Source organism: Prinia subflava, chromosome 6 (assembly GCF_021018805.1).
Source record: "Prinia subflava isolate CZ2003 ecotype Zambia chromosome 6, Cam_Psub_1.2, whole genome shotgun sequence".
NCBI classification, from domain to species: domain Eukaryota; kingdom Metazoa; phylum Chordata; class Aves; order Passeriformes; family Cisticolidae; genus Prinia; species Prinia subflava.
The window spans coordinates 9613210-9626054 of NC_086252.1; the positions used below are offsets into that span (position 1 = coordinate 9613210).

At 44.4% G+C, this 12845-nt stretch overlaps 1 protein-coding gene across 4 annotated transcripts in view; it reads left to right on the forward strand.

Moving 5' to 3' along the window:
• Window positions 1-10293, forward strand: part of KANSL1L (KAT8 regulatory NSL complex subunit 1 like) — a 60127-nt gene extending 49834 nt beyond the window's left edge. For 3 of the 4 annotated variants that reach the window (XM_063400123.1, XM_063400124.1, XM_063400125.1), the window contains exons 11-15: window positions 545-669; window positions 1479-1533; window positions 6562-6674; window positions 7827-7980; window positions 8578-10293. In XM_063400123.1, coding sequence (XP_063256193.1) covers window positions 545-669; window positions 1479-1533; window positions 6562-6674; window positions 7827-7980; window positions 8578-8826 — 696 coding nt within the window. In that variant the 3' untranslated portion in view covers window positions 8827-10293. The remainder of the gene's footprint in view (window positions 1-544; window positions 670-1478; window positions 1534-6561; window positions 6675-7826; window positions 7981-8577) is intronic. The other variant, XR_010080730.1, reaches the window with a different exon arrangement.
• Window positions 10294-12845: the final 2552 nt, after the last annotated feature.

A 12845-nucleotide genomic window follows, 5' to 3' on the forward strand; every position in this document is an offset into this window, starting at 1 on the left:
TTTCCCCAAATTTCATTAAATACACCATGATTTATGTTCCCAGTTTTATACTAGGGCACTGATGACCCTTTTTTTTGGTGCAGCTATATCAAATGGCCTCACAGTACAAATGGAGTCACAAAATTTGTTGACTCTCAGTTTCCCTATTTAAAACCCTTTGTGCTGAAATCCAGGCAAAGTCCCTGGTCTATAATTTACTGAGGAGCAGCAGAGCTCTGGCTCAGTGTACAGAAGCACACTGTTTACTGGCATTAATGAAAATTCACAATGATGTTCAGTGTGAGGTCCCATGGTTTAGCTAAGCCTAGTGGTACACCACTAAGTCACCATGATTTAATGCAGAGCTGAGCTTAAACGTGAGTTCCACACAGTTTAGACAACACCCTTGAGCTGATCATCAAAGAACACATAAATGAGCACTTAAGAACAGTGTTTCCATTAAAGCTCAGGCTTTCTTCTTGTTAACTTGTAATGCTTCTCTGCTAACATGAATTTCCTATGATTTATTTGAGTGATGTCCTCTTGTGTTGATTCTGTTGTTCAGCATAACTCCAGGAGGAGGCTGAGAAGTGAGAGCTCCTATGACATAGACAACATTGTTATTCCCATGTCGCTGGTGGCACCATCAAAGCTGGAGAAGCTGCAGTACAAAGAAATCCTTACTCCAAGGTTTGTTCACAACCTCTTTAATTGCAGAGACATGAAAATGAACATGAGATTGTTAATTAAGAATATCATTTACACAGAGTTAGAAAATGTTTTAATACAAAAAATGATCTTTCCATGCACTTGGGTTTTTTACTGTACATTTCAGTTCATGTGACTGGAGTGGGAAGACTGGACAGCTGATAGTGCAGGAGAAAGAGACTGATATACACAGGGATGTGGCAGATGCACAGACTGACTAAAAATGGGAGGGGATTTCTGTCATCTTAACTGGAGTTATGGCCTTTAATATACCATAAGGCTGACGAGCTCTGAACAGTTTTTTGGAGATTGCTGTCTTTTTATGTGTGTTCATAAGAAAGTAGTAAACTATTTTCTCTGAATTAACAGAAATGGATTTGGCTTTTTTTTTTTAATTTAGCCATTCTGATACAATAGAATAAGCTTATTTCTTCCCATACAGTGTAGGCCTACAATCCATGATTCTAGAGACTTTTTTTCTCCTTTGTTTTAGAAAAAGAGTATCTTTAGATTTCAAAAATGGGTAATTTGTCTCCTCTGCTTCAGTGTCTTAGTAGCACTTTGCCTGAAGTGCTAAATGTACTTAATCTGTACTTTAAATCCATCATATGTATTTGCTTTTTTATTGTCTCTTAAGTTGAAAAATATTATTACAACTGTATTGGATATCTTAAAGATTGTGTTAGGAAAGAGGAAAGCTTAGATACCTTGTTGGGAAAGGAAAATATACATTTCAGCCATCTGTTATCAGCACCTTAAGTTTAATTTGATTTTCCTTGTCTTACTTCTAGCTGGAGAGTTGTTGAACTTCAACCTTTAGAAAAATCTCAAACAGATGAAGAAGAGGTAGGCTGTATTTTAATTAAGCCACTCGGTTTATATAAAGTAGATACAATATATAATTGGGGTAATTGGTGCATGTTCTCTGTAAACACTGACTTCATAGAAATCCCAGTAAGTTCAAGTTTCAATAATAAAGTATTAAGTATCAGATTGTGAAAACGTGTCTTATCTCTACAGTGGCAGATAGAAATGCAGGTATACCATTAATATTCCCTGTTCACTGTTTGTGTGGCTCTTCTGCCCTGCTGCTGCACAGCCAGCACTCCCAAAGGGTCCCTGGGTCAGGCTGTGGCACCCTGCTCCTGAGCACTGGAGTGGGACTGGCTCCTGGGGCCACCAGTGCCGTCCCTCCCTCTCATCCTCCTTCCAGGGCCAGTTCCCATGGCATGTTGCTCTTCAGATGGTAATCAGCAAGTTTCCTCGGTTTTCTTTTCAGTGTTTGTTTTCCTGCAACCCTCCTGTTGGAAACAAACTTTTCTGCACTGTCAGGAACAACATAACCTTCAGCATTTCCTGCCTGCCTGTGGAGCTAAGTTTGCAAATCATGGGCTGGTTTTGCTTCCACCAGACATAAGAATCTACCCTTTTCTTCAGGGAATATCCATGGGCTTTGCAGATGGGAGTCCCTTTCTCCCCTCATCAGGGCTTTGAGGCATTTCCTGACCTTGGGGTGAACATACCAGCAAATCTGCTCTCTAGGCTGATTTTCTGTCCTTGCAATCTTTTTGTGGTTTCTTCTCCAGAAACCTGTTGGTTTTGCTGTCCTTTGGACATCTTTAATCTCCCTCCTGTCTCTGCCACTATCACTGATTATAACTAGGATTTGTATTCCTACCTTTATCCACAGTATCTGTTCCTGAGCTGCTGTTTGAGAGGATCTCTACAGCAGAGGTTTAGTTGCCATAGCAGAAGAAAAAGATGGCATTTAGGTAGCAGTGCAGAAGGTTATGTTAAACTCAGCAAACAAATTATTGTGTCACTCCCTTGGGGTAGAAAATACACTCTCCACAAAGGCACAAACTTCCTCAGAGGTTTACTAGGTCTGTAGCTACTTGCTCCAGAACCTTTCCTGTGGGAGAACGTCATGGTCTCACCTCCTTAGCTGGCGTAGCTGCACTTAACTGGCACCATACTCTTGGGTTGGAAGAAAAAGCTTGCTCTGTCCCTGCCTTTTCCAATGCAGTAGAGAAATTCCTGTGCAATCTGTGGTCAAATTTATGTCACTTCCACCCACCAACCTCTAGGTGAGTATGTCCCAGCTAGCAGGAAATATGCCTGTCCTTCCTTTGTGCCGAGAAGGTCGAGTTCCACACACAGCAGAACTCTCCTGCAAGGAGATTTAATTATGGAGAATAACTAATAAAGGCAGCAAGGGCACACTGTCCCTTGAGCATCTACTGTTCGTTGCTGCCTTCATGCTGGTGTCTGGGGAGAAGGGAAGAATTTCAACAGTGCTTTGCATTCAGGGCTTCAAGGAGCTTCCATGGAATCAGAGGATTTCTTGTTTAGATTGCAGATCCCGTAGAGATGATGTGTCTCAGCTTTTGGTGTGTTTTGCTGAAGGGAGTTCAAGGTCTCTCTCTGAAGCTCATGGGCTAATGTCTGAATTAGCCCACCCAGTACAATGTGCTTGGTGTGACTCTCAATCCCGTGTGATTCATGCTGTGGCCAGGCAATCACTGGAGTTAACACTGCAGCAGCCTGGCCTCCCGCTGCAGCCCAGTGCTTCTGCATCATCTGTCAGCTGCTGGGTGGAACGAGGGGAGGAGTGTCAGACAGAGAAAAGTGCTAATGGTCTTGTTTGTAAATCATCCTTTGCCAATTCCCCCGTTCTTTTGGGATAGTATAGTCTGGATGTTTTTCACAGTACTGAGAAAAGGTGGTTGACCATAATTCTTCATCTTCCTCTAGCTTTGAGCCGAGTTTCATTTGCTGCTGAGTTAGCTTGTAAAAAGACACGAGGAAACAGCACCATTACCTCTTGGCATTTTCTGTACTCGTGCTCTGACACTCTTGAAATTGCTCCATGTGCTAAAGTCAAGGCAACCTTCAGTAGCTCATTCATGTAACACAGGGGAAGGCAAAATATACTTTCTGCTTTTATATAAAATGCTCTTTTTCTTTATTTCACTGCATAGTAGCCTGTGTAGGTGTTGGAAATTATATAATTTTAATTTTTTTTTTTGTGGTACTGCATAATAGTTTCTTTACTTCTCTATCTTCTGCAGAGCTGAATTTCAAACTTCAGAGTTGTCCTTGTGTAAGCATAAAAGCTTACCTTTTATGGGTGCATTTTTGTTTCTGGAAACCTTGCCTGACAAGAACAAAATTGGCAATGCAAAAGTTAATCTGCTATCTATGTCTGCTCTATTACTTGCTCTAAAAATACTTTCTGGAAATAGAACATTTGAGTTTCCTGGTTTGCATGTATGAATTCAGTCTTATTGCTTTAAGGCATGGGAGGGTGTGGCACAGGTTTTCCTGTTTGTTTTTGTTTTGATTTGTTTTGTCCAGGTTAAAGCTTCTGGAAAGGCTCAGTTGTAACATTCAAGTTTATTTTGTAGTTGTTTTAGTAATGACAAATCCTTTGGAGTAATTCCTTGTGCAATTAGTTTTGCATAAGTGTTTTCGTGGCCTATGACTCAGTTTCCTGTGGAGCCAAAGAGCGAAACACAGATTTTGGTGTTTTGAGAACCTTTCAGAAATATTCCTGGTGCTGTTCAACATCAATGCACAGTGTGTTGCAGTGTCATGGGGGGATCCAAAGCTGAGTTTTCTTTGAGTGAAATCATCAGACATGCCTCACAAACAGGCCTTCCCCACAGCCTCCTCTGTCAACATCACTGCCAGATCCATCCACCCAGGAGTGACTCTGCCTTTGTCCTTGTGCAAACTAACCTTAGGGAGGAAAAACCAACACATTTCTCCTGTTACAGAACTTCAGATTCATCTAAAGTTGTTAGAGGAAATGCTGGGGAGTGGCAGAGATTGTAGTGAGTAAAGACCTTTTATTCTGATGCTGTGAAGTTTTTATCTATAGAAAAGTAATAATTTTTAAATAAGAAAATATACTCTTCAAAAGAATCTTTAGAAATCTCTTTAAATAAACAAATGGTTAAATATGATATCACTGGCTATGGAAAACAAACAAGGCTTATTTCTGTATTTTTCAAAACTCTTCACTTAGAGAGGAATGAGGACTTCAATTTTGGAATGGAAACTTGTTAAAAATGAAATTTCTTCCCAGCATGAAAAGTTTTGGCAATCTGCTAAGAAAAGTCTTTTCAAATTCCTAAGTTTTTCTTTCTAAATTATATTTTGTTTCCACCTCAAAGGAAATCTGAGCACAGAAAAATCCTGAATTTTCCCCAAGGGAATAACACTTTTGTAGTTCATAAAATTCTCACTTTCATGCTGTACATCACTGACCTTGGAAAGCAGAATGTGAACTGAGCTGTAGCCCTGTTTGGATGCTCTCCAAGTGACAGAGCTGCTGAATTTCAGAGAGGAGGAAGCCCATTATGTTCACTTGCATGAAAGGAAAGCAGGAGCTAACGAAGTGGTTTGTGTTTAACATAAATAAATAAAAGCAGTGAAGGAGCCTTTAGCAAGGAGTGAGGAGATGAGCAGAGTAAGCAGCCTTGTGGAGTGCTGGGCTGAGGAGGAGCTGGGCAGCCCCAGTTGTACAAGTGGCTCCTGTGCCTGATTCCAGTGCAGATGAAGCCTTTGGGATCACACAGATTGCCTGTCGTGCTTTGCCATTGTACCCCCGATGGCTGTGAACTCCCTCGGGGCTGGGGGCCTTGATATGGGCATGGCTTCCACAGAAACACCACCAAATGGGGCACTGCCAGTGTCTCTGTGGCACTGCCTGGCACTGAGTCAGCACCCTGCATGTGGTTCTCTGTTGTGTAGGCTCAGCTGGAAGATAAATGCTGTTACCTGTACAACATCACCGAGGATTTTGCCTTAGAAAAAAAAATGCAGTTTATTTTCCATGACCTGCCCAATTATTAGTATAATTCTTGTCCAGGGCTGATCTGGCAGTGCAGCTTCACAGCTCCTATGACCAGGAATTGTTCTTTCCAAGAATTTCTCAGCTTTTGAGCTGGGACTAGCTGGCATAAAATCCATGGCTGCAGCACTCCAGTGCTCCTGCCAACCTCAGCTTTTTAGGTGAACTTTGAATGCTTTGGAGCACTTTGAAACAACTGAGAGTTGTACTGGAGGATCCAGCCAAGAACTCCCCCTGCCATCAGGGGAGTGAGGGGGAGGGACAGCAAAGTGCTCCTCAGCCAGCCCTGGCTAAGGAACAAACTTGCTGCTGTGAGAAACACAGATGGTACTCCACAGTGAAAGCCAATAGGCACAATAGCTCCATCTTTTACCTAAAGAGCTGGCTCTGTTTTACTGTGAGCAGGTAAAGGACTTGCATTAGGGCTGGTTTAAGCTGTACTCGGGATCATGCAAACCATTGGGTAAGAAATAATATCTTCAAAGCAGAAGCCATTTTCTGCTTGGTTTCACAGCAGGAATGTGGCACCTCAGGTTCAGCAAGTTCCTCTCTGTGGAGTTACCAAAGTCCTTAGTGATCTCAAACCTATTTCTCAGTGCTTAAAGAGCACCTGGCAAATCCTGCTGCCTCCCAGCCTCCTCCTAAAGCAATCTCTGGAAACTGTTGGAATTTTTGCTTGTCTTTATTATGTACTTTTAACACTGCCTTGATTTGCAAATGAATACTTGTCCTCTAAATTTTCTGCCTCTCACCACAGAGAAAAATGTGTTAGTTAATGGAGGGGGTGTAACTTCTATATCAATTCAGATCAACCACAGACATGTAAAGAAATAAAGCTAAAATGACAGCACCCCATACACCAGAGCTCTTGTAAACAGAACACACGGAAATGTACCTTTGTAGTGAAAGCATGCATGGTGCTGCCTCTTGTTTGTTGAACAGGCCTTTGCAGAGTTCTGTCTAACACTGCTGGTGTTTTCAGTGCTGTTGACAAGGGCAGCTCTCCTGTGTTACAGGCAGAAGACCTGTCAGACAGAGCTTTCTGCTTGCGCCACGCCAAGTACGAAGAGAGAGAGCGCGCGCGCTGGTCGCTGTGGGAGCAGAGCCGCTGGCCCCGGAGGAGCAGCAGGCAGGTGTATTAGCTTTGATAAGAGCCTTCCTGGAACCTGGGGGTCTGTGCTGCAGGAATGTCACTAATGCTGCCACAGCAGGCTGAAATTCATTAATGAACTCATCAGGGACAGGAGCGGGTATGTTTAACTCCGAGGCTGTAAGGGAGGGCAGTGCTGAGCACACTTACAGAAACTGGGCATGTTAGTGACCTGGCATTGCTAAACAAGAGAACACAGAGCTCTGCCAGGCTGTGCCATCCCAGTCACTGTCACCCCAGCCACCCAGGGTATCATGAGACCTTCTTCGCTCACCTGACTCAGATGAAACTCCACACTGCTCACAGATGTGTGTCTGAATGGTCCTGGGCCGTGCCAGGGGCACTACACTTCAAAAGTCATTGTGTCAATGCTGCATTCTCACAGGCTTGCCATCTGGTGCAGAACTCTAATTATAACTACTCAATATAACCACTAAAAGTCTTGCAAAAAGTAGTGTATATCAGAACAAACATCATAAACCTGCATCTGCAGTTTGGCCCTGAGAAAATGATTCCCATAAATCACTTCACAGTCTGCCAGGGCAAAAAGCAGCCTGTAAATGTTGGGATAGGTTTTTCTGCTATTTATCATGTGGCTGTGTCTACTCTTGTCTGAAAGTGAGCCATGACACTAGGAATAAATGGTCAAAAATAGCTTTTCTTAATGCAAGATAAAAATAAAGCTAAGCCATATTGAGGAATTTTATTTTAGGTAATTTTATATTAAGTATTCCCAACTTTAGAAAGTGTACTGAAAAATAAAATGTTCTGTATGTGTCTTAATTTTGAAACTGTGAACTCCTTGGTAAAATCTTAGTGCTGCTTGAATTCAGAATTAAACTGCTCACTGACATGAGCAAGGTCAGGCTTCCACCTGGCATTTCAGATGCATACCACTGCTTTATATCTAGTTTGAAGTTCTATTAAAAGTGAGGTCAAATTTTTTAATCTTTTAAAGCCAGCAAGGTCAAGAGCCACACCAGTTTTCCTCTGCTCTTCTGGTTTGAGCAAGCAGAGTGGGGGCAGCATGTATGGAGAAACTGCACACTTTGAAAAGGAAATGTGAACTGCTGGTGGCAATGTGAAAGGTCAGGGAATAGCTCTTAAAACTAATTTCTAATTCTGCACTAGATCTTACAGCAAAAATGCTGATGGGCGACAGAGCCAGGACTCGGTGCAGAAAGAACACTGTGCTGCTGACCCTGCGCCTGACCCAGCTGCAGAAGCCCACAGCTCTGCTTGTTCAGGGGTGGCACCACTCTGCAGGGACAGCCAGGAGGAGAAGGTGGGTGCTTCCAGCAGCTTCCAGGTCTGCCCAGTTCTTCAGTGACAACAAGGAAACCTGAAGATATTCTCCTGTCACACTGATCAGAATGTCAGGCTGTCACCCTGGTTAATGTGCACTGAACCTAGTACTTGTGTTTAGAACTGCATTGCTGTGCTTTGTAAATTAACCCCAGATGTGTCTACAAGTGAAACTTTCATTGCTCAGTACACAGGGCACAGGTTTGTAGCAGATATGGGAGGACTGGTTCGGGCTGGGGTTTTTTCTGGGGTGTTGGCCAAGGTTGCAGACAGGCCTGATCATTAGGGGGTCGGGCATCCTGATGGTCTGGCATTGTGGAGAAGAGTTTTCTTGCCTGTTCAAGGTCTATTATTAGTTCAAAACCTTGTGCAGCCAGCTTACGTCTTGGTGCCTGGCAGTGTTGGTTCGTATTCTTTATCTGAAGAGCCCTGCAAGCACTGTAAAGAAAGACACTTGTTTGTTACTTGATAGCACATGATTCTGCACACAGTTAATCAGTTCAGACTCAACTGAAATCCCTTTTTATCCTCTATGCTCTTTTTCCACCCTCACTCCTACTCTTCTGCTTCCTTTCAGTCTGGGCTGTGGGAACTTCGTGTTTTTCCTCTAAAAGATGAAGAAGTAGAAGCTTTACTGTGCCAAGATCAAGTAACGAATCAGACTGAAATGTCAAGTGCAGCTTTGCCCAGCAACTCTCCCTGCACTCCAGGCACACCCACTGCTTTGCCAGACAATGGCCATCCACCAAGAAAACAATCTACCCAAGAGCCAGAAGACTGTAGGAGCGTTTGTCTGGGAAGCAACAGTACAAGGAAACAAAGGTGACAGGGAATAATGTGGTTCATTAAGAAAGCCAATTAAGGTGGAGAGAAGCGTAAGGTAAAATCTCTCGTTCACACAGCATATGACAGCACAATTCAATACCTTTATGTTAGCTGCATATAATATATTTTCTTTCTTGCTTTGTAACAGGCAGGATAAATCCCAAAGACAACACTTTCTTCTTCCTGAACCCCAAGAGAAAGTAATTATTTCAAGCTGGAAGTCTCATACTCCCAATGTCGGGAGTGGGCGCACATAAATTGCTGGCACTATTCACTTTCTGTTGTCGTATTGCCACATTTGTCAATAATCATCCTTCTCTGTTTGTTTGTTTTCAAATGCATATCTGGTTCTAGTGGACTCTGGAGCAGCAGGAGATGCTGTCAGCTTATCCAACAACTTCAACTGAACACAGAAAAACTCCTTGAAAACAGTGGGGATAAGCACTAGGCTCAGATTATTTTCCTGTGCACAAAGCTGTCTCTCTAACTGCAGGTGTAAGGTGAGGGTAGGGGGAAGCAGAGTTCAAGCCAGGGGTCTGGGGGCCTTGCACCTCGCTGAAGCCATGGAGCTGACTGTCAGCAGTGCCAGGGCACGTTTCATACTGCAGTCCTTAAGCAATAAGGTAGAAGTTGCCCACTGCATTGCCACAGTCGATGTATCTGACACCCAAAAAGCAGGGCCTGTGGGGAGGGAGAGGCAGCAAGAAAGAGGGCTCCAGCCAAGTGACACAGCCCCTGGAATGCTGTGCTTTGGATCATCTTACTTCCTTAGTCCTCCAGTAGCTAATGAGGCTCATAATACTTTGCTTTAATATGTTAAAGTCTTGTTCCTATTTCTGTACAGTGCCTTGTACGAGTCTCAGAAGCATGCCCAACATTTAGTGACTAGCTGGAAGGGAAAAGATGATTGATGTCTTGAAGAGCAATAAAAAAGGGAGCCCCAGAGCTTTCCATTGTGATTCTGGATAGAGTTTTCATTTCCCAGTGCATTCACAGTGAGCAAACAATAGCAAGTTGTTTAAACTTGCATCTAAATAGCATGGCTTGGAATGTATCTGCAATCCCAAGAGGTATTAACAAAGATTAAACATTGAATGTAGGTATAATCCACCAACAGGCAGTTTTTCTGTGTAGGAACAGTTGAAGGCAATTTAATAGGAGTCTCTGTATTCTGTGTTTTCTCCATGTGTAATATCTGGAATGGCACTGGACAGATGACCCAGTTTTAGTGACAATTTTTTTTTGTCAAAATGACAGGAAATACAGACTGAGCATATGAAAACAGTTCAGTAAAGTTTCAACACTACAGCCTATTGCTACATTGTAGTTTATTGCACATTCTGATTATTTTTAAACACTTTTTTAACACTGGTTTGTCTTAAACTTGAATCTTGCTTCAATGTCTGATACAATAATCTTTGATGCAAGGTTGTTTTTTTAATTAAAAGTTATTTCTATATATGTTGTATATAGTGTGAATTTGATGGCTTTTTAAGTGAAGAAGCAGCAGCAATATTTCCTCTTGGCACAGAGCTCTGCTTGGCCTGCAAACCCCGTGCAGTTTTGGTGTAAGGTCAGGGCCTCCTGTGCTGTCTGCTCCTGGGGCAGAGGGAGGAGTTCTGTGCTTTGGGAGAGGGGACAGACGGGTAAACCTGGCCCTGGAGGGTGCAAACAGGAGGGGCTGCAGTGGTCTGAGCAGGGTCTGAGCTGTGTGCCCCCTCATTTGTGCTTGTGGGAACTTGCTCTTGCCTCATGAGACAGCAATAAAGAAAGGCTGAGCAGGCACCAGGCAGAAGCAAAATGTCATTACCACTCACGGTGGAAATTACTGCAATAAGTTAGCCGAGACTCTGTTTTCTTCATGTGGGAACAGCCAATTCTTTATTCACATCACTTATTTTACACCATTTTCACACACCTCGTGTGCAGCACCCATGGGCTGGTAGTTTTCTTACCACTTCATTTATTGGTCACAAGGTGATTGTTTGTATGTGCTAATGTTCAGGTTGTTTACATTTTTCCTTTATTGTTTACACAGATGCACTTATTTTTTAACCCAAGAACAGGTGGTTGTGTTGAGGAACCTTTCATACCAAGATTGTTTTCACATGGGAAATAATAATGAATAGAACTTAGCCTTGCTCAAGAAGGTAACAGAGCATTACATTATTGGACCTTAACTAAACATAACTGCAAATTAGTACCATTAAGTCATGGAACTTATTCTACTGCTATTAACACAAAAGGAAAATGAAAAAGTGACCAATCCGTAAGTGAAATAACAGTGTGATGGTGTACTAGGGGGATAAAAGTCTCAACAAGCATATTAAACTTATAAATAATTTAGTTATGAGAAAAGCCCATAGAAACTGCAAATTTCACAGAAACAGGAATTTAGTAAGACTTTTCGGAGTGCAGCGTTACTGAAAAATATAACGTGTAATTTGGCAGAGTTCTGGACAGCTGAGTAGCTTCTCACGATTGTATTTTGTGTCATTTCATCTGGCAAATTTGTTAACATTCGTGTTAAAGAAATCAGACCATGTTCAAATCTTTGATAGGTAATAAGGCACTGCATTTACTGCTTTCTCTCTCTTCAGCAAGCATAAAACTAAAAAATTAAAATTCAGACAGAAAACAAATTTAACTTAGAAAAACCCTTTATCACCACGTTTTCAAGGCACACCAACGCAATACGTAAAGCTTCATTAAACAGAGGCGGTCAGAGCCCACTCGGCGCTGCTGCGGGGAAAGGAACAGCAAACGCCGCCGTGCTCTGCTCCCAGCCGTAGGGATGAGATCCGTGACTCCGCAGTGCCTGGGCAGCGTGTAGAAAAGGGGGAAACACCGACAACAAATACAGAAAAGGCTATAGGAGCACCAGGCGCTTGCGGCTCCCCCTCCCGCCCGGAGCTCGGCCGGGAGCCCCGAGCAGGGACCTTGAGGGAATGAGGGAGCGGCACTGGAGCGTCACTGTGGGGAGGAGCGGGCAGCGCGAAACGCGCTCCGCCTCCTGCCGGCTGCACAGCTCGCGCGTTCCGCGGGGAGCTGCGAACCCACCGCTGCCGGGGGCTCGGGGCTTTCTGCAGGATAAAACTCACCCGAGCCGAGCCGCCGCTGGCCCCGCCCGCCACCGCGGCCACCGGGGCCCCCGCCCGCCACCGCGGCCACCGGGGCCCCCGCCCGCCACCGCGGTTTGCCGTGCGGCGGAGCGGCCGCCCCGCGCCGCCCGGGACACTGTGTCCCGCCGGAGCCATTTAGCGGAGCGCACGCACGAAGGTTCCGCCCCCCGCCCTTTCGTTCGGGGCCCCTCACGGCGTCTCCTCACGGCGCAGACTGGAAGCGCTTTCAAAGTGGATTCAACATTTTGAATCATCTTTTCAACATGGATTAAAAGGTAAATTTTCCATCGTTCGTGGGTAGACGGAACAGAAACGGACCTGCAGGCACAGGCAGTACTGACAGAGAGCTCTCTGGAGCCCGCGGGGGGTGCAGCAACTGCGGTCCCTTCAGCAAATTGTAATTTTTTAAACGAATTTCTAATAAAATACCACGTAGGTAACGATGTTGTGGCTACCATCTCTTTCCCTATGGCCGCCGCCCACAAAACCTGCCACAGCTTGTCCCACTTTTCGCTAGAAAAGGCATTTTGTCCATCTGCTCACCTTGTTTTCCAGCGGTAGCAATAAAGATCGCAATTTTCTTTTACCCCGTTAGCGCAATAGAAGCGCCCAGAAGAGCTTTGGGTGTTGTAGAAATGCAGCAAATGAAGCAGCAGCACAGGGCTGAGGCTCAGATGCACTGGGCTGAGCGCTGTCAGGGAGCCTGGCTGCAGGTCTGCTCCCACAGCTGAGGAATCGCGGCTCCTGCCTCACACACAGCCAGAAACCAACCTGGGACCAGCGGGACGACACCCTCCCAGTCTCTCCTGGGCATGCCTGACCTCAGAGCCAGAGCCCCGCCTGTCATCCAAAGAGTGTCCAGAGCAGGCATGAAAAGGGCTCTGTGCACAGGAGGTGC